The 21,370-nt window shown below is 34.9% G+C and overlaps 2 protein-coding genes across 2 annotated transcripts; one reads left to right on the forward strand and one right to left on the reverse strand.

Annotated features, from left to right (window-relative positions):
- Positions 1 to 8,355: 8,355 nt before the first annotated feature.
- LOC107617684 (ras-related protein RABD2a) lies at positions 8,356 to 12,486 on the forward strand. Its single transcript, XM_016319511.3, has 8 exons — positions 8,356 to 8,748; positions 9,793 to 9,865; positions 10,057 to 10,104; positions 10,185 to 10,232; positions 10,392 to 10,463; positions 11,107 to 11,262; positions 11,431 to 11,534; positions 12,175 to 12,486. The coding sequence occupies exons 1-8, from the start codon at positions 8,735 to 8,737 to the stop codon at positions 12,269 to 12,271; spliced, it is 612 nt and encodes a 203-aa protein (XP_016174997.1). The 5' UTR covers positions 8,356 to 8,734; the 3' UTR covers positions 12,272 to 12,486.
- A 1,482-nt stretch (positions 12,487 to 13,968) lies between these two features.
- Positions 13,969 to 17,981, reverse strand: LOC107617941 (RGG repeats nuclear RNA binding protein A). The gene is made up of 7 exons (XM_016319834.3): positions 17,466 to 17,981; positions 16,309 to 16,633; positions 16,156 to 16,221; positions 15,883 to 16,015; positions 15,508 to 15,663; positions 15,257 to 15,313; positions 13,969 to 14,474 (listed from the first exon to the last, which is right to left on the reverse strand). The coding sequence occupies exons 1-7, from the start codon at positions 17,650 to 17,652 to the stop codon at positions 14,301 to 14,303; spliced, it is 1,098 nt and encodes a 365-aa protein (XP_016175320.1). The 5' UTR covers positions 17,653 to 17,981; the 3' UTR covers positions 13,969 to 14,300.
- Positions 17,982 to 21,370: the final 3,389 nt, after the last annotated feature.

Raw genomic sequence — 21,370 nt, forward strand, 5'->3', positions numbered from 1 at the left:
AATAAGGATGGATTTAGATTCTCTAAAGTTTGAATTTCACTTTAGAGAGTAAAGTGTCTCTTACTATTTATTTTATAGGTAGGACCAAGAATAAATATGAGAGAGAAACCATTTAAGGGTAGAAGATTATACTTTATCCTCTAAAATACAAATTTAAAATTTAGAAGATCCAAATTCAATAAGGATATGATATTTTATTTTTTAGAAATGCATTATGGTAATAGACAACTTTGTGAGTAAAAGTAACTTAGACCAATTGACTCATAAAAGGGATTGGTCAAGTCAATCGTTCACCCACCTTAACTGAAACAGGTTTTTTGTTTCAAATATGCTTGTAAAAATGAGATGATTAATAGGTTCGAGTCAATTAACCCGTGAATTAACCTTAGAAATGCAGAATATAGCGCATCTTGCAAAACAAGCATGGAGAGCTTTGAAGAATCCTGATGCAATTTGGGTAAAAATTCTACAAGCTGTCTATTACCCAAAGGGCAATTTCTGGGAGGCGCAGGTTGGGAAGAATTCTTCGTGGATATGGAAAAGCATTCTGCATGGACGAGAATTGCTAAGGATGAAAGGAAAGTGGAGTGTTGGAAATGGGTCAAAAATTAATATATGGAGGGATAATTGGATAGCTGAAGTAGGTAAGGTGCTGGGGAATGGTAGACAAGATAATCAGAAAGTTGAAGAGCTCATTGAAGAGGGAAGGGGTTGGAATGAGAGAAAAATCAGAAGCATGTTTTCGCCAGAAATTTGTGATGCTATCATTAGAACCCCAATTAGTTTTGTGAATAAGGAGGATGATTTATACTGGCCTGCAAGAGATGATGGTATATATACCATAAAGACAGGTTATTTCGCAGCAAAAGGAGAATTTCAATCTCGAGATCATGGGAACCCATCCACAAGTGATGCTAGGAGGGAGTTATGGAAAGAAATTTGGAAAATGGAAGTTTCCTCTAAAATCAAATCATTTTTGTGGAAGGCAGCCCATGATATCGTGCCGGTAAATTCAAATTTGTTCAAGAAGAGAATTGCTGGGAGTCCTATATGCCAGATTTGTACTAAAGAGGTGGAGACAACAGAGCATGCGTTATTGCTATGTGAGTGGACAAGGGCTGCATGGTTTGGAGCTGATTGTCAGTGTATTCCAACAACAGAAACAGTTACTGAGTTTGGAGACTGGTTTATGACAATCATACAAAAAATCAAATTAGTAGGGGGGAGGAGGAAAATAAAAGAATTAGTAAAATAGGATTTCTGGTGTGGGAGATATGGAAGACTAGAAATCAGAAAGTGTACCAGCAGCAAGAAATTAATCCTAGATGGACTATAAAGAGGGCTAAACTAATGGAAAATCTGTTTTGGAGAATAGCGGAAAAGAAGATAAATTTAAAAGAAAGACAGGTTCAAAAAGGAACGAGAGAGGTTCATTGGAGGCCACCCCTGCGGATTGGATCAAAGCAAATGTGGATGCTTCTTTCAAAAAGAATACAGGCAAAGGAGCTATAGCAGTGGTGTACAGAGATAATAGAGGAAAGATTTTATTAGGTTTCACAGGATTAATTCAAGCAAACTCAGTCACAGTAGCAGAAGCTTTAGCAATCAGACAAGCTCTAATCATTGCAAATAATTTGTTCATGGAAAAAGTTCTCATTGAATCAGATAATCTAAAAATCATACAAGCAATTAAATCCAAGAGTCCAATTGGTGAAGCATGGGCAATTATTCAGGATATTCAGTTGTTATTGGAACAATTACCTGGTAGGGGCATAACTTAGACTCCTAGAGAAGGAAATCTTCTTGCACATAAAGTGGCCAGAGAAGCAGAATTAGGGAACCTTCATTTAAATTGGAGCATGCAACCACCATTAGAAATTCTGCGTATTATGCACAATGAAAGTAAGAATCAATAGAAAGAGCAATATATGTGAAGAGACGAGTTATATAGAAAACATCACATGTTCTCATATTTCATCGATAATACAAAAAAGAAACGTCTCTTAGCCAGATCATATGTGATCTGAGGCAAAAGCTCTAAATGTTACCCAGAGTGACTCGGTCCAAGAACAGGATGGCCCAGGTTATTATGTCCATGGATGAGAGCTGTATGGTTTGGAGCTCAAATTCAATGGAGCCCCAATACACAAACAGTCTCCTCACTAGGATGTTGGATGCTAGAACTTATCAACAGAATGAAAGTGTATGGGAAATAATTACGAGTAAATACCCATAGTCGTCCCTGAGATTCACGCAATTACTCATAGTAATCCCTAAGATCCCGATTTTCCCATTGTAGTCCTCCAGATAGAGCTCCGAGCACTCAAACTAGTCCCTGGCCATATTTCAGGTGATGACTCATCACCGGAGTGCTGACGTGGCTGCGGATTGCCACGCTGGAAGGCTCCAAAACGGCGTCGTTTTAGTTTGGTGCCCTTGATAGCCAAAAATGTCGCCGTTTTGACGTTATTTAACATAAATATCAGTTTTCTCGCCAATACAAACTTCACTCGTCTCTTCTTCTTCCACCCTCTGACTCCATCTTCGTATACTCATCAATGGCGTAACCGTAGGATTCTAATCCCTGGGTTGAAAAAGTTGAGAGAAGAAGAAGCAAGAGGTTTTCGTTCTTCCCCTCCATCACCAGAAGCAAGAGGTTCGGACTTTGTGATCGTATTCAAGGTAATCTCCCTCCCTTTTTTTACTTTGCATTTTCGATTCAGTGTTGGTTGTTGATATGCAAGTTATTTGTGTGTTTGAGGTTCGGAAATTTTGGGGTCGTTGTAGTGTCTAGGGTTTGAAGGTTGGTTGGAGTTTGTGGGGTTGCTATATTTAACCGGAATAAAACAGGGATATGGTTCAAAAATGTGTTCTTGAGGTGTTGATGTCACACTCCAACACCAAAGTTCATACTACATCTAAAGTCACACAGCCACCACCAGTGTCAAAGACTCCTACCCAGCCCAAGGTGCCAACAAAAAAAATCCCAGCTTATGAACAATTTTTCAAATATCAGTTTAATTTTTCAGAGATTCACTTGATCTTGGAGTGATTTTTTTTTTGGCCGTCCTGCAGTAGCTCCTGGACTAATTACTTCTATTTGAGGACCACTTGTTATAATCTTTCCAAGAGCATGTTGATATTCCAAAAATTTCAGGGGCAAATAATGAGCTTTTATCTTAATTTTATTTTTGTGCACTTAAGTTTTTGTAGTAAGATGAATTTAAGAGATGAGTTTTTATTTGATAGTGATTTGGATATGAGTTAAAATATACTAGTACTACAGTAAATTTATCAAAGCTTACATTGTCTTGAAGTACACTATTGATTACTATATAGTTAAGTTTGACAGCAAGGTGGACTTGTTTTGCCTAAAATGTTTCCATGCTTGGATAAATGCCTCTTTGAAATTTGTGATAAATGTTGTGTAGGAGGAATTGCCTAATAATCTAGTCAGACTAGATATGCTATTTCAAAAAGCAGTGGAATCTGAAATTGACATCAGGTCTATTAATGATTTATTGTTATACTTAGATTTTAACAAGAACTAATTGAATGGTGGAAAATTAGTTACACTTTTAATAAGAATAGGAAAATAAAAGTGGTGTTTTTATCACAAAAAAAAAGAATAAAAAATAAAGTTGTGTTCTGCCAGATTTGTTGGACTTGAGGAAACTAACAACTTGATGCATTTATTCATTAGCAATTTTGTAATTTATTTATAACATTTAGTCAGAAAACCTTTCCATCATTTTGCAGTGTAGATCAATTAGTGGAAAAGAGATTTTCATTCTCATATTGTCAGGGAAATAGATTGCTATTGCCTTAGTTGACCAAAGCAAATTGAGGTATAGGTTTTTTCTTATATGTTCTGTTCTTTTTTGTCTTCAATACTTAATTGATGATAGCTTTTCAACAGTAACATACCCCATGTTCTTACCAATTTTTTACATGGTACCTATGGTAAACAAGTTTATTCATTTGATACCATCTTTTTTAGAAGAAATTTGTCACTCCAATTGCATTATAACACATGTTTTTTGTTTATAGTTTAGCTCCTGAATCATTGTCTGATTATATGCATATCTGTTAGGAACTTTTATGGAGATCGATTGTAAATTTTAAGGACCTTTATGGGGATAAGCATAAATGTTAGGGACTATTATGGGTCACGAATATAAAGTCAGGGTCATATATGTGTACATTTTGTTGAAGCTATATATGTATAATGTTTTCTGAATCTGGCAGGGACTGATATCAGCAGTGAAAGAGGTGATGCCTGATGTGCATCACCGTTTCTGCGTCTGGCATTTATGAAAAAATTTCAACAAGAATTGAAAGGACTTACAACTACGAGAACTTTTGTGGGAATGTGCAAGGGCAACAACATACCAAGAATTCAGAGATGGAATGGACAAGATCAAAATGTTAAATGAGGATGCTTGGGCATATTTAGAGAAGTGGCCGATGGATGCTTGGACCAGAAGCTCATTCAGCCATATTTAGGAGTTTCTGTTTTGTGTAATTATTCTTTTCCATCGTACAATGACTAGATGGTGAATTGTGATCCAAATGCCTTTTTGATATGTCATGCTTTTGATGAAACTACAAATAGCAGCATAATGATTTCTAGGCTGCCTTTTATCTTCATCTTTTGTTGTTTTTTTATAAACAATGAAATTTATCTTAATATACTATGTTTTGTGGTTTACTATTCAGGTGGAAGCAGTTTTTTTTTTATTTTTTTGATAAATAGTGAAATATATCTTAACAACAGTTTCATAGTTAACAGCATTTTTCATTCCATCAACAGGCAGTTTTTTTGATAAACAATGGAATTTATCTTAACAACAGTTTCATAGTTAACAACATTTTTCATTCCATCAAGCAGTTTTTTACATCAAGTGTTCATAACACGCAGCGGAAGTAATAAAGTAATCCTATTGATTTATTTTGTGCTTAAAACTTTATTGAAATAAGATGGGTTAGATGCCAATACCTGAGTACCCTAGTGAATGAAAACTTTCTCCTTCGATAGTACGAAGGTACTATGTGTATCCACACCGAGACTGATCCTTGTTGTCAACTCCTTGACTAATGGATTTAACTGAGAAATTTCTTGCAACTCCTTGCACCAGCAATTCTTCACTAAGAATTGGAATATTTGTGTATGTGGAGGTAAAAGAAAAACTTATGTGTTCTTTCTTTTATCATATACACATATATATAGTATGAGATTAGTGACTGATTTGTGAATCAAATTACAATTTAATTTGAAACAGAATCAGTTGGGATCTTATCCATATTTAAAACTCATCATAGAATAAATAATTAATTATTTAATATTCTCAATTATCATATTATTATATTCATGGTGCTAGCAAAGAATATAATAATATTCCATTTGAATTAATATAATTATTTATTTGATCAAATCAAAATAATAATTAAATGATTATTTACCAAGGATTAGAACACTCGTTAGTGTGTGACCCCATAGGTTCAATACTAAGCGGGTAGTAAATTAGTCATACTAAATTTACTAATCAAGGTTGGCGTCTAGCAACGCTCCTTGATGACCCGATAGTATGAAGTAATAATATTTTTATTATGAACCCAAGATGAACAAAAAATACAACTCCTTCCATCTTTTCAGCTCTTGGCTAACTTTTAGAGTACGGTTTAATTGTCAAACTCTAACTTGTTACCATTATTATAATGAATTATGAATGACTTAAGAAACTCATTTCTTAATTCATTCAAACCCCTTGGCCAAGGCATTGTTTATTCAATTCATTATAATCGTAGAGTTCAAACTCATTATCATAGTTGATGGATTCCATTTTGACTAATCATTAATTCTACAAGTATTTAAATCATACCCAATGTCCATTCAACTAACACCGTAGGGTGTTAGGTGTCCGGAATCAAAGTATAACAAATACATTGTCAATTACTATGATAGTCGCAGGTCAAAGGAAAATTCTAATATTATGTTCATCATAAGAATATCCTATTGACAAATATACGGTAACTATAACCATTAGAAATTCTTATAGTGAGTCAGTTCAATGGTTATATCTCTCTCTCTCTCTCTATATATATATATATATATATATATATATATATATATATATATATATATATATAATTTAATAAATGAGATCTATTAATCTTCATCCAATGAAGACTATTATATATATATTAATCTATCCGAATCACTAATGTCCCATTTTTAGTGATTCTACGATTAAGAACAATTTAAATTAAAAGTACTCAAAAAACGTATATCTCATTATTACGATCCCTATCGTAATTATTCGTTTCTAATTTTAATTAAGGACACTATCATAAATTATAAAAGTTTATTCTTATAAAAAGAAATAATAATAATAATAATTCACAATAGTATTTTGTTGGACATACACACTTATCTCCAACAAATACAAACACAGCTAACACTAACAACTGGGTAATCACTTTTTGCATCTGGACATCCTCCTCCAACCTTCGAAGCCTCCAATCAAAATTCATCTTCACTTCATCACCACACGATTCTGACTTCTCAACCTATTCCTCATTCACAGAATCTGCCCGGCCCACACAAAAAGCCCGCAACATCTCTTTCCACTTGTCTGTAACCAAGAAAGGATCAAAGTTCAGAGAGGAACAACACAAGAATAGTCAGGGGAGGAGAATCATAACAACACAAGTAATTATTCTAACCCACATTATAGTTGGAGCAGCCATAAAACAGTTTGTTCGGATTCGAATCTGTGACAGACCATCTGAGGACCGGCCTGCAGCCACAGCCGCACCATTCTGGCGGGACCGATCTTCTGCTCTTCGTTTGCGTTCTACTCCGGTTCCAGCTAGATGGGGAACGAACAGAGCTTCAACCTGCAGTGCTACCACCACCCATCATCGACATGAGTAGCAGCCCCAGCTGAAACTGTGTGAGAGTAGAAACAAGTGTATGAAAGAAGAAGAAGAAGAGATGAACAAGACGAAGGGATGAAGTATCTGAATTTGGGGATTTAGGGTTATATATAGTACGAGGGACCAATATGGGTACAAATTGCAAATTAGCCAGCTCAGTTAGCCGTTGGGAGCCCTCCAGCGTGGCAATCTGCGTCCATGTCAGCGCTTCGGTGATGAGTCATCACCTGAAATACGGCCAGGGACCAATTTGAGTGCTCGGAGCTCTATCTGGAGGACTACAATGAAAAAATTGGGATCTTAGGGATTACTATGAGTAATTGCGTGAATTTCAGGGACAACTATGGATATTTACTCAAAGGATTACATATACTACATTAGTAAAGCAGGATTTCTCATGTGGGAGGTGTGGAAAGCAAGAAATCAAATAATTCACCGGAAAACAGAATTAAACCCAAACATGGACATATTCAAGGCTAGATTACTAGAACATGAGCATGCAGAGAGAGCTGCTGAGAAATTAAATGCAACAAGCCAACAACACATACTACAAGAAGAGGAGAAAGAAAAGTTACCTGCCATCCACCACCCAATGATGGGATAAAATGCAGCATTGATACACAGGCAATAGTTTTACATGGATTATAGAAGAAGGACATCGATCAGCTTCACAATCCAATGAATCCTCATAGTTGGTGCTGCATCATTTGAGGGGGAAAAGATAGGAAAATGTGTGTGCGCTTCAAAATAGATTGAATGAATTAGGATATTTAGGTTGGGTTGGGATTGGGCTGTGTTGTTCTGTTGGGTAGCTCGGACCTTAATGGCCCATGTCCAAAAAAAAAACTTTTTCTCATTATTTTTTTATTACTTAATATTTTTAACAAAATTTTTAATAATCCAATTTGAATATCTCAAGTTCTAACTAAAATATTTTAAGTTTCAAATAACAATATATATTAAAGAGGCAAAACACTTTGATCTAAAATTGATATTTTTTAACCTAGGAATTGATTTTTTTTTTTGTTAATTAGACATTGCTTATGCAGACAATACAATAAAAAAATAACCAGATTAATCCAAATAAACTGATTAATCCGTTTCGTCCAACAATTTTTTTACTTCTATTTTAAGGATCAATATATACTTTAGAAAACATTTCAGGTGCACTGGGAGTACCAGTACACCAATTATTTTAACCGTTGATTTCAATTAATATATATTATGTTTCCTATACTTTAATTTGCTCACTTATTTAAACCAATAAATTACTTTATCAGTCCTAATCAAGTTTGGGCGATCTGTGTGACAACTATACAAATACTTTAATTAATACTTTATACTTACTTTTAACTTTTATTAATCTTTACTTTTTATTATTATTAATATTATTAATTTTTTTCATTGGCGAGAAATGCCCATACCTCAAACATCAAACTTTGGTTTGGGATAACTTAATGCCGATTGCCAAGGTAGGAAGCACCCTTCTCATAGGGGATTGGCCAAACTCAAAACTCAAATTAGGACCATAAACGCCACCGTATTGGGTCCACGCATGATACCATTTTATTTTATTTACATTTAATTCAAAAATAAGAAAAGCACAACACAGCAGAAGAAAATGAAGAAATAGATTTTAGTTTTTGTTTCTCCTCAAAATTTTCAACTCCGTTCCGTTTTTTCTCCCAAATCCCCACTCCCCCCCCCCCCCACGTGGAGCACCGGATCCCTTCCTCCTCGCCATTAACCCTCCTTTTTCCGGCGACTTCACGGCCCGCTCCGATTATCCTCCGCCATGAATCCCGAGTAGTACGTTCCTCTCTTTCTCTCACTCTCTCCGGCGAATTGTTTTATTTTTAGTATTGGTTTTGATTCTCTTGTGCTTCTTAGTGAATTGTTTCGATAAATTCGATTCATTTATCGTGATTTTCGTTTGGAGTTCCTCGAAACATTAATTGCCGTCGTGATTAGTTGATAACCCTAGATTGGATCAGCTTCATGAATTATGCTGTGTGGAGGTTGATTTTTCTTTTTTTTTTTTTTTCCCTATTAGAAGTTGTTTATTATTATTATTATTATTATTCAAAAAGTACTAAAGTAGGTTCTGTGGAAATAGACTTTTACATTTCGAATTGTGTCCTTTTTTGGGTTAATTCAGTGGTACCTTGATCTTGTCTATTATTGGTGAGCTTCTGTGCTTTACTTCCGAATGTTGTAACATTTTAATAAAAATTGACCAAAAAAAAAAAAAAAAAAAAGAAAAGAATTAAAGAAGCGAGAGTACAAACGAGAATATTGGTTTATGATTGAATTATGATTCCGTTAACCTTCATTTATTTTATTTTATTTTGTGAGAGGTGGGGGAATAGGTAGAGGTAGTTGCATTCCAGATTCCTGAATAGATTTTTCTTTTAACTGACTTAGGTAAGTGTGATGAGGATTGAGGACTTATGGCCCACCTTTGTAATTATTGCTTCCTACAATAATGCCAATTGATAGGATTTAAGATAACAATTGACATGAATTTCACCCTTGTATTATTACATCATGTTTTCGGGGAGATGGGAGATAGCCTGATGGCTTTGAATAAGTGGATCCTAAGGAACTTGCGAAAGTACTTGTCAAAAGAGATTTAATCATAAAGAGGCCAAGTTCAGACATGATTCCTCATAGAGCTCAATAATGTCATTTGATCCATGTAGCCGCTTAAACATTGTTGTTGTAGTAGTAGCAGTACATCTATGTTTGTCTCAGTGTGCATGAAATGATTTTGGTTGCCGATGAAGCTGAGTGTCTGAAGCTGATCTTTGTCATTAGTTGGGAAACTTAATCTGTTGTGGTTATATTTTGCAGTGATTATCTGTTCAAGCTCCTACTTATTGGAGACTCTGGTGTTGGAAAATCATGTCTTCTTCTGAGATTTGCTGTAAGCTATCTACTGCTTCTAATTCTAGACATTTTCTTTGTTGTGTTCTTTTGCCTTGCTGTCATTATTAGTCTTTGAGTGAAAATGTGATGTGTAATAAAGTAATCTTTGAAGCATTATATATTAAATTTATATGCATTACTGTTGCTGCTAAATGCAGTAGTTAAATCAATTTTATTGTTTATTTCCAGGATGATTCATACATTGAGAGCTACATAAGCACCATTGGAGTTGATTTTGTGAGTACATTTACAAATATTTAACTTGAACACATTTGAAAAATGTGTTTTAACTGATCATCTCATGTTGTTGTCTGTAGAAAATACGAACTGTTGAGCAGGATGGGAAGACGATTAAACTTCAGATTGTATGTATTTGATTGCTTTACTTGCTAACATTTATTTTTAGTATCCTTAAGAAATACGTTTTAATATTTCTGCCTTGTTTATAGACCATGTGGATCACGGAAATTGATGGCTGTATTGATTTGTTGTTTCTTACATTGCTTTACAATCTGTTATTGTAGTGGGATACTGCTGGACAAGAACGGTTTAGAACAATAACAAGTAGCTACTATCGCGGGGCACATGGAATCATTGTGAGTGATGAATCTCCTGACATTTAATTTTAATAGTACAATGACAATTAGGTCTTGAAGATTTCGACTTCAGACTAATTAGTCTCTGAAGAAAAAAAAGTACCAATTTAGTCCTCCATGATAGCAAACGGTGGATATGTTATGTCTTTCTATCAATTTATCACATAAAACTTAACGGTTGTATTTATATGTACCGTTAACTACTGTGACATGTCTATTTATGAAAGATTGTTATATAGATAACTTTTAGGGTGAAACTTCACCTGTTTTAGTAGAATTTGTAATGAATAGAGAATAATTGATAGAAGTTATATGGAAACTCAAAAGATAATGAATGTTTCATTGTCCAAAATTACATCGTTTCCATATTCATGTGACAGCAATAGGACATGCACCACTGTAGATAACAAAATACATAGGCAACTCCATTTCGTTTTATACTATCCATTGACGGCAGGATATACATGTCCACTGTTTACTATCATGGAGGATCTAATTGGTACTTTTTTTTCTTCAAGGACTAATTAATCCTAGGTTGAAATCTTCAAGGATCTAATTGTCATTTTACTCTAATTTTAAATATTGAAAATTCCCTATTTATGGAGATCACTTCAGGTACTGACTGATTTTTCTTTGCTGGCAGATTGTTTATGATGTGACAGATGAAGAGAGCTTCAATAATGTGAAGCAGTGGCTCAGTGAAATCGATCGCTATGCTAGCGACAACGTCAACAAACTCTTAGTTGGAAACAAGAGTGATCTGACAGCAAATAGAGTTGTCTCATATGAAACAGCCAAAGTACAGCTTTAATACACATTACTCAATTTTCAATTATTTTCTCATGAAGGAAATAACTTCAAGTCTTCAACTCTGTGTTCAATGTTTCTGCCAGTGGGGTGATTAATATTGGTCTTGTTTCTGCTTCAGCATTTGTAACCCGTTCTTTTCCTTGTTCTCCTATTGCAGGCATTTGCTGACGAAATAGGCATTCCTTTTATGGAAACTAGTGCAAAAGACTCCACAAATGTCGAACAAGCATTCATGGCCATGTCTGCTGCCATCAAGAATAGGTACTTTGTTCCTGATTCTTTTTTAATGATAGATGATAGATATTAAAGAAAATCAAGTTTGATGTCACTATGGAATTAAGCCCGGGAAAATATTGGTTATTGCCTTCTTGGGAGAAATTATACTTTAGCATAATTTCAAGTCTATCTGATGCTTATTTCTGTAGCTGAGGTAGTTAAATACAATTGAAGCATAAATGTCATTTTTTTCTGAATAATAATAATAATAATAAAAGGTATATCACTAAATTGTGTTACTGATAGTTGATTTGAGAAATCGGTTGTGTTAAAAAGGTAACAGTCCATATCAAATAGATAATCAAATTGATATCAGATGAAATAATAAGGTGTTCATGGAACTGCCAATTAGAGATTGTTAAAATTCTAGGTGGAAATATAATGACTGTTGTTGACTTGTTGGCATTGGAAACAAAGTGATAGACACTAGATAGAATATCTATAGATGGACCCAAAAGAGGAGTATGAATTATGATTGATAATTTATCAACGGTCTTTTGAGAGCTTTAGTTACACATCTGAAATTTATGCTGTTCTCTCTCCCTATGAACATTTCCCTTCTATTTTTCTGCATTGATATCTTCCAAGCATGTTATCTTATGCTATGTTTGCGACATCAATATAGAATGGCGAGCCAACCAGCCGCAAACAATGCAAGGCCTCCCACGGTGCAGATCAAAGGACAGCCAGTTGGACAGAAAAGTGGGTGTTGCTCTTCCTAGTCAGATAATGTTCAGATCCTTTTTCCCTTGATCTGCTAGTTGCCGTTTCGCTTGTAAGATTTGTCATTTCAGTAAGTAGTGGATCAATGTCATATAATTTGTTCTGTGGTTTGGGAATTGGCCTAGATGATCCCATTCTTTACATATACTTAAATGGTGTGTTTGGGCTTATTATATTAGCACTCGTTAATGATAAATCTATATCTTCCAGCTCATATCTTCACTAAGGTAACACCAAGTTTTCTTTCATTTTCTGTCTTAAAACTCGAAATTGCATAATATGTTCCGTATAATAAAGGTGTATCTAGTTCTAGCTGTCACTTCCTGACTTGTATAAAAGAAAAGGTTCTAAGTTCCAGCTGGTATATCTTAACACACATTAATGAAGCAAGAAAAGATCTTTTTATTGAAAAGGATATATATATATATATATATATATATATATATATATATATATATATATATATATATATATAGTGTATTGAATTATTAAACGCTCCAAAAAGTTTTCTTCTTCATTCCTTGTTAAAAGTATTAGAAAAGTACGAAAAGTTGAACGCCGACTGCAAAAGCGTTAGTTTCGTAGCTCATCATGTCGATTTGAAAAGCAAATGCTCTCTATAAGCATTTATATTCGAACTTGTTTTGGATTTTGATTAATCAATTCAATATTGACGGTATTGGCTTATAGCAAAAAAAGAACCTGTTCATACAAGGCCGATATTGAACTTCATGCCCCATGGCACAACTAACTTAAAATGAAGTTCTATTTCTAAACGTTTTATTAATAAACGTATGATGATTCAACGTAGTTAAAGCCTCTATATAAAGGTTTGAGTTACTATTTTACAAGATGCAATAGAGAGAAAATAAAATAGACTGGATTACAATCATCGCAAATATGATATGTGGAAAAAAAGGACATGGTATTTTCTTTTTTTTAATGCGTTATGGTAATAGACAACCTGATGATAATAGACAACCTGATGATATTATAAAAGCAACTCAGAACAATCGACTTGACCTATCACTTTTATAGTTATAAATGGGCTCCTAGTTTGAGTTTGACACAAGATTGCAATATACTTTATAGGAAACATTTCAGGTGCATCGGGAGTACCGGTGCTCCAATTGTTTTAACCGTTGATCTGAATTATAAAAAATATATATAATATATATTAATTGAAATCAACGGTTAAAACAACTGGTACTGCTCCAATTGTTTTAACCGTTGATCTGAATTATAAAAAATATATATAATATATATTAATTGAAATCAACGGTTAAAACAACTGGTACACCAGTACTTCCCGTGCACTTGAAATGTTTCCTACTTTATAATTTTGGTGAGCATAAAACTGTCCGACTTGATTTAAGCAATTGATCTGTATAAACTATAATACATTAAATTATGAAGAAATCAACCTAATTAACGTAGAAATCAACCTGCACAGCGAAAACAATTAATCATTTTAATTCCTAATGACGAAATTCCATTAGAAAGATATCAAGTAAAAGCTTTCGATTTTCAGATCTTAATGCCTACTGCAAAACTACTGTAGAAGATGCACAAAACCAAACTACTTCATGAGTGCAGCATTAATATTAGGCTCACGTTTCTATTTTTTCTAATATTTTAGTTATTTAGAAAAATAAAAATACAAAGTTGCATTTTAATGCGATGCCAAACGGGCATATTTGAAGCAAAACTGAGGATTCAATCTATAAATAAATAAGGAAACTCAACAACATTTGATTTTATCCGCCACCATAATAACCCCCCAAATGTCAACCACAGTAAAAAACAAAAAAGACATGACAGAGGAAACGGCTACATGCGATTAAGGGAACAACCTAAATTTACATTGTAAAGAGTCATAATAAAAGTTGAATAACCCTTGTTCTTCTAATTCAGGAAGAAATCCAATGTTTGTTTTTCCTGTTTAAGCTTAAAATCATAGAACCCCAAAATTGTAAAGAAGAGAGGACAGACAGGGAAATTTTTGGAAGGGTTCTTGGAATGGAAACCTCACTTGCCACCCAAGGTTGGGAAGTGCCCAGGATCTGCAATCGACGGGGCTTGGGTGTTGCTGCCAGCATTTCCACCATAACCTCTAGAACCTTGGCCACGTCTGGCACGTCCGCCTGGGTTGTAGTACCTTTCTCCTTCGGCAGGCTTCAGAAACTCATTGATGCTGACAGACTAAATTTACCCAGAAATCCAAAATTAGCCCGTAGAAGAAAATACCAAAAACAAAAAACATTGACAGTGCCAATTAAAATCCATAGAAAAATATTATCAGGGTATATTGACGCTTGAATCAGAGAGATCCTTCAAGAAGGAACACAAACCGAAATTACCCATCAAGAACAATACAACCATGCAATGGTGACAATAAAGTTGAGTTGAAAAGGACAAGGAGCAAGAATACATACATGGGGACACAACAACAGCCTCATTTAGATCTCAAAAAGAAAAACCACAAAACAAAGAATAAATCAAATGCCAGATGCATAACATCTCCTGGTCTTGCAAAGGGAGTCAATATCAGCATCAACAATGTACAGGCAAATCCACAAACAAGAACATGACAACTGACAAGTAGTCACAAAATAACCAACTTTACAATGAACTAAAAGAAATAAAGTAAAAAGATCGTGTGTTCAAAAAATGTAATACTCAACCCTTTTATTTAAAATATCGAGTAACCTGGATCTAAGCAATGGTTTCCATATTTATTTGAGGATAGGAGTTCACTATTACTACAAAACTCGGTGTTTATTTTAAAAGATAAAATTGAACCAGTAAAATCAAGGTTATGGTTAAAAAAAAAAAAGCAAGTGCATAAGGATGCACCATAAGTTAAATAAGCAACTAAATTATCATTTAAACCAAGTATTCGAGGCAGATAGATTTGATGGCTGATAGCCAAATAATCCTTCATGGAGCTAAAATTAAAAGCTAGAGTGCTAAAAAAGACAGACCTTCTTGGATTTCTCCTCCTTCTCCAAAGCATCTTTGCGCTTATCCTTGTCCGATCCCTGAAAAGATAATTAAGACATCAATAATTGTTTTTGAGATAAAAAATATCATACAGCAGTAACAACAAAGACTTCAACCAAGTAGATTGAACTTATTCCCTCTGTTTGCTTTACATAGATCAACAATGGGTCCATAGAAATTAGAACAACAAGAAACAGCTATAAAAAAAACAAAACTAAAGATAAAATCTCACCAACTTAATGAAGATGTCATGGTTGTCTTTCTTGCTTGACAGTGGCTGCATGGATTCAAATTCCTTAATATCCACCTTTCTCTCCTCAGTTTTGAGCGCTTGTAATGCCTTCCGTTTCTCTTCCAGCACCTTCTCATATTCCTCCAATGTCATCTCCTATCAAAGTATAACATTATTTGGTAATGAACAAATAACAGCTGATAATAGTAAACTTTGAAAAACCCACTAAAAGAAGCAACCATGTGTTAAGACAGCAAGAACAAAAAATGCAACCAATCATTTTCTTTCTCATGATCCAAAGGCGTAGAAATGTCAGAAGATATACAAGAAAAGGCAATATTTAGTGAAAAAGCTTTAATTGAGCCGAACACTCACCTTCTCCTCCGGCTCCTTTTCTACAGCTTCATTGGCAGGATTGTCCTTGTTTGCATCTTCTGCAGCTCCCTCGCCAGCAGGGTTCTCCTCACCCACAATCTTTTCAGTTTCATTCACTCCCTCCTCAGTCACCCTACACAAATTTCATACAAGTAGAAAATGTAAGTAAAAAGGACCTGTCGAAAGCAAAAAAAAAAGAAAAAAACTCTAAAAGACTAAAACCATGCAGCGAGTATATTTGTAATATATATTATGTAAAACATAATTGCTTACGGAGCAATTTCATCAGCAGGGGTTCCCCAGTTACCACGCCCAGAGCCTTCACGTTTAAGTTCATTGCTGCAAATAGAACAAATGATATCAATGTTGATAATTGATAGAAAAACTACATGAAGAAAGAAACCACTAGTAAGTAATGATGTTCACCCGCGGCCTGTCCCACTGCGGCGTTCAAGTCTCCGTGGACGCCCTTCTTCGCCAGCTTCGCCATTGCTGAAACCTCCACGACGACCACCAACACGATAAGGCCTCCCAACGCCATAGCCACGCCTTTCTGAAGGCCTCCCATCATCTCCTTCAAAGGCAACTTGGTTTGCAGGGCCTCCAGCAGCAGGGAATGAGGTATCATCGCTTGGAGAGTCACGGTTAAATCCAGGGCCCCCACGACCACGTCCATATCCTCGTCCACCTGCTCCTCTTCCACCTCCACCACCACGACCACCACGTGATGATTCATTTTTTGCATCCCTCACTATAAAAGAGACAACGAAGGTAAATGAAGACAAGAAATGAATTCAACCAACATTATCAATGCAATCAACCATTCAGGAACTAGTACAGCAGAAAACATATTCAATATTATCTTAACACCAAAAAATAGTATATACACACCAACCGGCGAACATTCAATGCTTTACACAACAAATAATGCAAGAACTTTACAGGTTAACATTTAAATGTATCCCTATAAATTAATTTCAATTAGAAATTTTACTAGTATTCCCTACATAAAGGAGTCAAATTCCGCAGAAATTTATGAGCTTATGCAAACATCCAGAACACAGTGAGAGTATGTTCAACCGTATGAGCTTATGCAAATGCAGAAAAAAAGCATGCTATCAGATCCCCTATGATACATTAATACTCCATTTACAACAACAAAAATAAACAAATTAATAAATGCAGCTGAAAAAGAAATGATGACGTGTTTAAATCTCATGTACACGTGAACATTTATGTAGACTAAGACAGCAACAAACAATATAATTTGAAAAAACCGACAACATAAAAACACCAAGACTCATCATGTGTCTCATACTGCAGGATCAAGCAAAACCTAAAAAGCAAGCATGTGCCCAGCAAAGACAATATATAGTACAGGAACAAAAACACCCAGCAGATAAATCTCAGTTCACTATTGAAACCCATCAATAAAAGCCAGCATATTTTCAATACCCAAAAAAAAAACAAACTTTTCAACAAAAAAACAAAATTAAAATAAAAAAACCCAAAAATCAAACAACACAAAAAGGGAAATGAAGAAATGATAAACGAATAAATCAATCAGAAAAAGGAATGCTCACCAGCCTGAGAAGGAGGAACAGGCTTAGAAGGCAACTGAGCTGGCGGCTTCTGCTGCTGAGCCGCCGCCGAAGCTGAACCCTTCTTGGGTGGAGCCACCGCAGCAGCCATAGCTTCCGCGGCGGCGAGTTGCTGCGAGGGGTCCTCGGCGTCGTCACCTAACAAATCGAAAGGGTTGGCCGTCGCCATTTGTGGAAAACTGTGACCGACAGAGAAGAAGAAACCCCCCTCACACGAAACAGAAACCAGAAAGCTCTCTTCTTAGGGTCTGAAATTAGAGATTTTTGGAGTCCATCGAGAACGGAATAGAGATCGAAGAGAGAGAAAGAAGAAGAAGAAGAAGAAGAAGAAGAAGAGTGAAACTGAAAAACCCTAGCAGCCGCGAGAGAGAGAGAGAGAGAGAGAGAGAGTGAGAGTGAAACCCACAGAGAGCAACCTAATCTCTAATTCCAAATTCAATGAATCTATTTATTTATTTGCGGTATTCGGTTGGAACTTCTACTTGCTTACAAATGCTTATGCATTGCGCCCATTTTATATTATTATTATTATTAATAAAAATAAATATACTTAAAAGTAAAGATATTGATCAAAATAATTTTAAAAAATAAAAATGATAAAAAAAAGTTTTTAAGAGATAATATTAGTATGTAAAAAATAACAAAATAATACTATCGTGCTTTATAAATGGTAATTGACTTCTTGCATATTTGATTAAATACATTATGAAAATATTTCAATAATTATTTTAAAAATACATAAAAAAATCAATGCAAAGTTTTTTTTTCAAAGGTAGTATGTTATATTTTATTAATTATTAAAAAATAAAATACGCAGATGTTTAAAAATAGGACAGCATAAAAAAGGTGGAAATTTTTTAAAATAATACACTAAAGATATTCATCTAATAGTGCATAATCAAAAAACGAAGAAAATTTTTAAAGAAGAAAAAATAATAATAAGTCAAATTGAATAAAACTAAGAGTTTGTCTCATGGAGACGACGATTTAAATGAGTTCTTTGGATTTCACAGAGCAACTTGATAGAACTTGCTAGAATGGTAGACAGTATTGAAATAGAACCTTCAAAAAGTAACTGGTTGCAAGCTTTGCAACAGTTCTAGCAAATAATGGCAAGCAATTGAGGATTACGGTCAGCATTTTTCAACAGGTTAAGCTTCTCTGTTGATGCAGCTCACCATGTCCAAAAATTGTTAAGACTCTGAGACCATACTTCTTTAATTCTAGAGCAATCGATCAAACAATGAGTGATTGTTTCTATTGCTTCATGACAGCAGTGCCATATTGGCAATATAGATAGGATGCGGCAGTGAATCTGAGCAAGCACCGAAAGCCGACCATGGAGAGCTTTCCAGATAAATAGCTTAATTTTGTGAGGCAAGTTCAACTTCCATTGATCAATCCACGACTTTTTTGGTTGTATATAATTAGGCCAAAGTTTCAGAGGTGGATGGTGAAATAAATAGCCAATTCTGTAAGTTGAAGTTATATCATATTGCTTGGATTTGTTCAAATTCTATTGCAATTTGTCCTTACTCTACTGAATTTTAACTGACAAAATCCTGTCTGCAACGTCTTGGAAAAATAATTCTTGAATGAGATTCTGATTCCAATTCCTATTTTCAGTAATTAAGTCTTTAACTCTTGGAACCAACTCGGAAATAACATGTATGTTTGGCATGTCAGAAATCATTAAAGAATATGGAGGAGGCAACCAAGGATCCTCAAAGGTTCGAATATTCTCTCCAGTACCCACAACCCAGTTAAGACTTTTTTTTCAACAATCTTTCGGGCCTTCTGGTATGCTCCTCCATCCCCAAGAAAGTAAGACTCCAATTTCTGCGGTTATAACATTACCATTGCTAAAGTATTTACCTCTTAGAATTTTGGATAATAGAGAAATAAGTTGTGTTACAAGTCGCCAAAACTATTTGCCTAAAAGCGCCATATTCTGAATTATGAGATCTTTAAATCCAAGGTCTCCTTCTCTTTGTGGGCGAGTCATAGTGCCCCAGCTAATCCAAGTCATCCGCCTTTTAAAACCGTTTTATCCCCATCAAAACTGAGAAAATAGAAAGTGAATTTCCAAAATTAAACCATCAGGCAACTTGAAGCAAGACAATGTATAAATAGGAGTAGCTTCTCCCACTGCCTTAAGCAATACCTGTCTACCACCCGACGATAGAAGATTATGCTTCCACCCTTAGATTCTTTTCTGAACCTTCTCTTTAATCATACTAAAAGAAGCCTTTTTCAATTTAGAGACTGTAGAAGACAAACCAAGGTATCTATCCTGGGCCCCAATATGATTAATATTCATAGAGTTAGCCAGTAGTGTACAAGTAGTGGAGGAAGTGTTGTGGCTAAAGAATACAGCAAATTTATTAAGATTCACCCTCTGACCACTGATGCTTTCATAAGAATTCAATAAAGCAGGATGTTTGAACATGCCTCAGGATTAGCCTTACAGAATAAGACAGAATCATCAGCAAAGAGGTGGTGGTTGATCTTGAGGCATCGCCTATGTATCTAAAGACTCTGAATTAGTCTGTTTTGTTCTGCTTTGTGTAGCAAAAAGGAGAGTCCTTCTACACAGAAAAGAAAAAGGTAGGGAGATAGAGGATCTCCTTGTCAGATACCTCTATTTGGTTTGAAAAAAACCATAGGGTTGTCCTTCCACAATAATAGAATAAGAAACAGTTGTCACTAATTCTCGAATCCACATAATCCACCGAGAGTCGAAACTAAACTTCTCCAATATAAACTAAAGAAAGTGTCATTCCACCTTATCATATGCCTTACTAATATCTAATTTTAGCGACATTTCATTTTCGAGTCCTCTTTTTTTGTTCTTCAAGTAATGCATACACTCATGAGCAATTAGAATATTATCAGAGATTAATCTGCCTTTAATAAAAGCATTATGCGTAGGGCTAATTAGTCTATTCATCATACTATGAGGTCTATGCACAAGTACTTTAGAGATAATCTTATAAAAGACTGAAGATATGCTTATTGGTCTTACTTGAGTCATATCTTTTGCATCAGAAATCTTGGGAATAAGACATATTTGAGTGTTATTGAAACCCTTCAAAATTCTACCCCCTGAAAAGAGCTCTTAACGGCTAGAAACACATCACCACTAAGGATGTTCCAAAACTCTTAAAAGAACTTTGCTGTCATGCCATCATCTCCTGGAGCACTTTGAGGATGAATGCTAAATGTTGCACATTTCATTTCTTCCATACTCACTGGTCTTTGAAGCCTACGATTCATGTGATCTGTAACCTTAGCTTCAAAATTAGTAAACAAAGGTTCAGGATTCTCATGACAAGTGGAGGAGAAGATGTCCTTGAAATAAGATTCAGTGACAGAAGCAATACCAGCATTTGAAGTAGTCACTTTACTATCACTGCCACTTAGTTGCCAAATTTTATTCCTTCGGGTTCAATTTTTAAATTCTGATGGAAGAAAGCTGCATTTTGATCACCAGATTTGAGCCATTTGATTCTAGACTTATCTTTCCAATAAGATTCATCACTCTGCAATGCTTTCTCAAGCTTTTCCTCTAGTTCTGAAACGATGTCGCCTGCATGAATTCCTGCTAAACGAAGTTCCTCTAATTCAGACTGTATTACATCAATCTCCACCTTTAAATTAGATCTGTTTTCTTGCTGCCATCTGACAATCTTATACTGACAATGCTTTATTTTTTGAGATAGGATATATATGGCTGAACCATCAATCTGTTCGTGCCAAAACTCTCTAACAATCTGCCTTATTTCATCATCAGTGTAAACTTTGAAAAATTAACGAATAATTAGTCAATAAATTAATTTTTATAAAAGAAATTAAAAATATGAATTTTATAGTTTAATGAGATAGAT

This window comes from Arachis ipaensis, chromosome B9, assembly GCF_059453495.1.
Source record: "Arachis ipaensis isolate K30076 ecotype BB chromosome B9, ASM5945349v1, whole genome shotgun sequence".
Lineage (NCBI taxonomy): Eukaryota > Viridiplantae > Streptophyta > Magnoliopsida > Fabales > Fabaceae > Arachis > Arachis ipaensis.